The sequence below is a fragment of the Myotis brandtii genome, unplaced genomic scaffold, assembly GCF_000412655.1.
Source record: "Myotis brandtii unplaced genomic scaffold, ASM41265v1 scaffold743, whole genome shotgun sequence".
NCBI classification, from domain to species: Eukaryota; Metazoa; Chordata; class Mammalia; order Chiroptera; family Vespertilionidae; genus Myotis; species Myotis brandtii.
This window is the reverse complement of record NW_005370960.1, coordinates 130448-132287: the sequence shown is the minus strand read 5'-3', so window position 1 is coordinate 132287 and position 1840 is coordinate 130448. Positions and strand designations below refer to the sequence as shown.

At 57.5% G+C, this 1840-nt stretch overlaps 1 protein-coding gene across 1 annotated transcript in view; it reads right to left on the bottom strand.

Annotated features, from left to right (window-relative positions):
* The window catches only part of LOC102254371 (protein cordon-bleu), a gene marked incomplete at its 3' end in the record, with an annotated part of 74261 nt that overhangs the window by 4585 nt on the left and 67836 nt on the right, over window positions 1-1840 (bottom strand). The window contains exon 12 of the mRNA XM_014530517.1: window positions 1544-1836. Within this exon, the coding sequence (XP_014386003.1) occupies window positions 1544-1836 (293 nt within the window). The remainder of the gene's footprint in view (window positions 1-1543; window positions 1837-1840) is intronic.

The following is a 1840-nucleotide window of genomic DNA, read 5'->3' as shown; positions in this document are numbered from 1 at the left end:
GCTCACTGCCCTGGGCTGGGGACAGGGCCACAGAACATGAGTGTGGGATGCGCTAGGTTCATGGAGAAAGGGCGTTCCTCTCTCCACGTGATGACATGTGCACTGTGCACGCTCTGACGGACAGTGGAAGGCTGAGGGCCCAGAGCAGCGCTTCCCGAGTGGTGCCGAGCCGGGCGTCGTGGTAACGGACACCAGAGGCCTCACGGCGTCTCCCCGAGAGGAAGAGGGGGGCCCACGTTCACTCGTGAAGAGATGCTGCCTCCAGAGCTACGTCCCGGGGATACCCGAGCCACAGCAACCACAGAAAGGTAAGTCCACGCCGCGGTCTTAAAGACCCTCCATGTCACCTCACTGACAAGGGAGAGATGACTGTTTCTAAAGTAACATCACAATTTTTAACAACAGTCAGGGTCTGTGAAAAGGCAGAACTAGAAGAGGGGAACCACCCTGCTACCTCCCATTCTTCCCGGCCAGAGAATTAGAAACGACGGCCCCGTGAAACGCCACGGCACCTGCGGGCCGGGCGTACCTGTCTGCTCGTCCCGCACGCGGCCTGGGCGCCGAGTGACCCCCGCAGGGCGTGCAAACCAGATCATCATTTTGGAGAGCGATCTGTCAGCCATCCCTGAGGTTAAGAAAGAGTTTCTTGCCCGGCCCGTGAGGCTCAGGGGTTGAGCTTCGACCTATGAACCAGGTCACGGTTCGATTCTCGGTCAGGGCACATACCCAGGTTGTGGGCTCCATCCCCAGTGTGGGGCGTGCAGAGGGCAGCCAATCCATGATTCTCTCTCATCATGGATGTTTCTTTGTCTCTCTCCCTCTCCCTTCCTCTCTGAAGTCAATAAAAACGTGTTTAAAAAAATGAGTTTTTCTGAGAGTCTAATTGTTTCTCTTCTAGGAAACCCTCTATGTGCAAACAGAGACCCATACACGCCTTGCTCATTACGTCCGGCCGTGGAATCCTCAACAACCTACGTGTCCTTTCATTAAAAAATGGGAAAATACATGCACTAACGACACAATCATCCTGGATAAATCTTGCACAGGATGTTGCCGGGAATCGTACACTAAGAGAATGATAGTGTTGCCTGACTGACGTGGCTCAGCGGTTGAGCACTGATCTGTGAACCAGGAGGTCACGGTTCGATTGCCGGTCAGGGCACATGCCTGGGTTGCAGGCTCGATCCCCAGTGTGGTGTGTGCAGGAGGCAGCTGATCCTGATCCATGATTCTCATCATTGATGTTTCTCTCCCTCTCCCTCTCCCTTCCTCTCTGATATCAATAATATATATATATACACACACTTAAAAGAAAGACAGTGTTTATAAACGGGTATAAACTAATAAGACATCACCCTGTATGGTTACCGACGCAGGCCCATGTGGAGTGCGCAGACGTGGTTGTGGGTCAGGAGAGGGGGCCCTGGGGGTGGCACGTGGTGGGTACGAGACACTGAGGGAGTCTCTGCTGGGTCACTGTGGCCCATGACGTCTCCCCTGGACACTGGGGTGCCCTCCCTCCCCCCGCCACCCCCCCACTCACCTGGAATGCCAGTGCCCAAGGCCGTTTCTCTCCCACGCGGGGCTCTTGGGCGGACCCAGCTCCGGGGTCCCCGCCAGGTCCTGGTCGCTGCCGTCCTCCTGGTCGGTGGCCCACTTGTCCCGGGACTTGGTGCTGTCGTGCTGGGAGTCCAGGGAGACGATGTCCGAGGGCGAGCTCATCACCCCCGAGTCCTCCGTCGTGTCCTCGGATGCGAAACAGCTGCTCACGGACACGGTCTCCTCGGCCTCCGCGGGCACCGCAGGGACCCCGTCCGCGCAGGAGCCGGGGGGCCCCAGG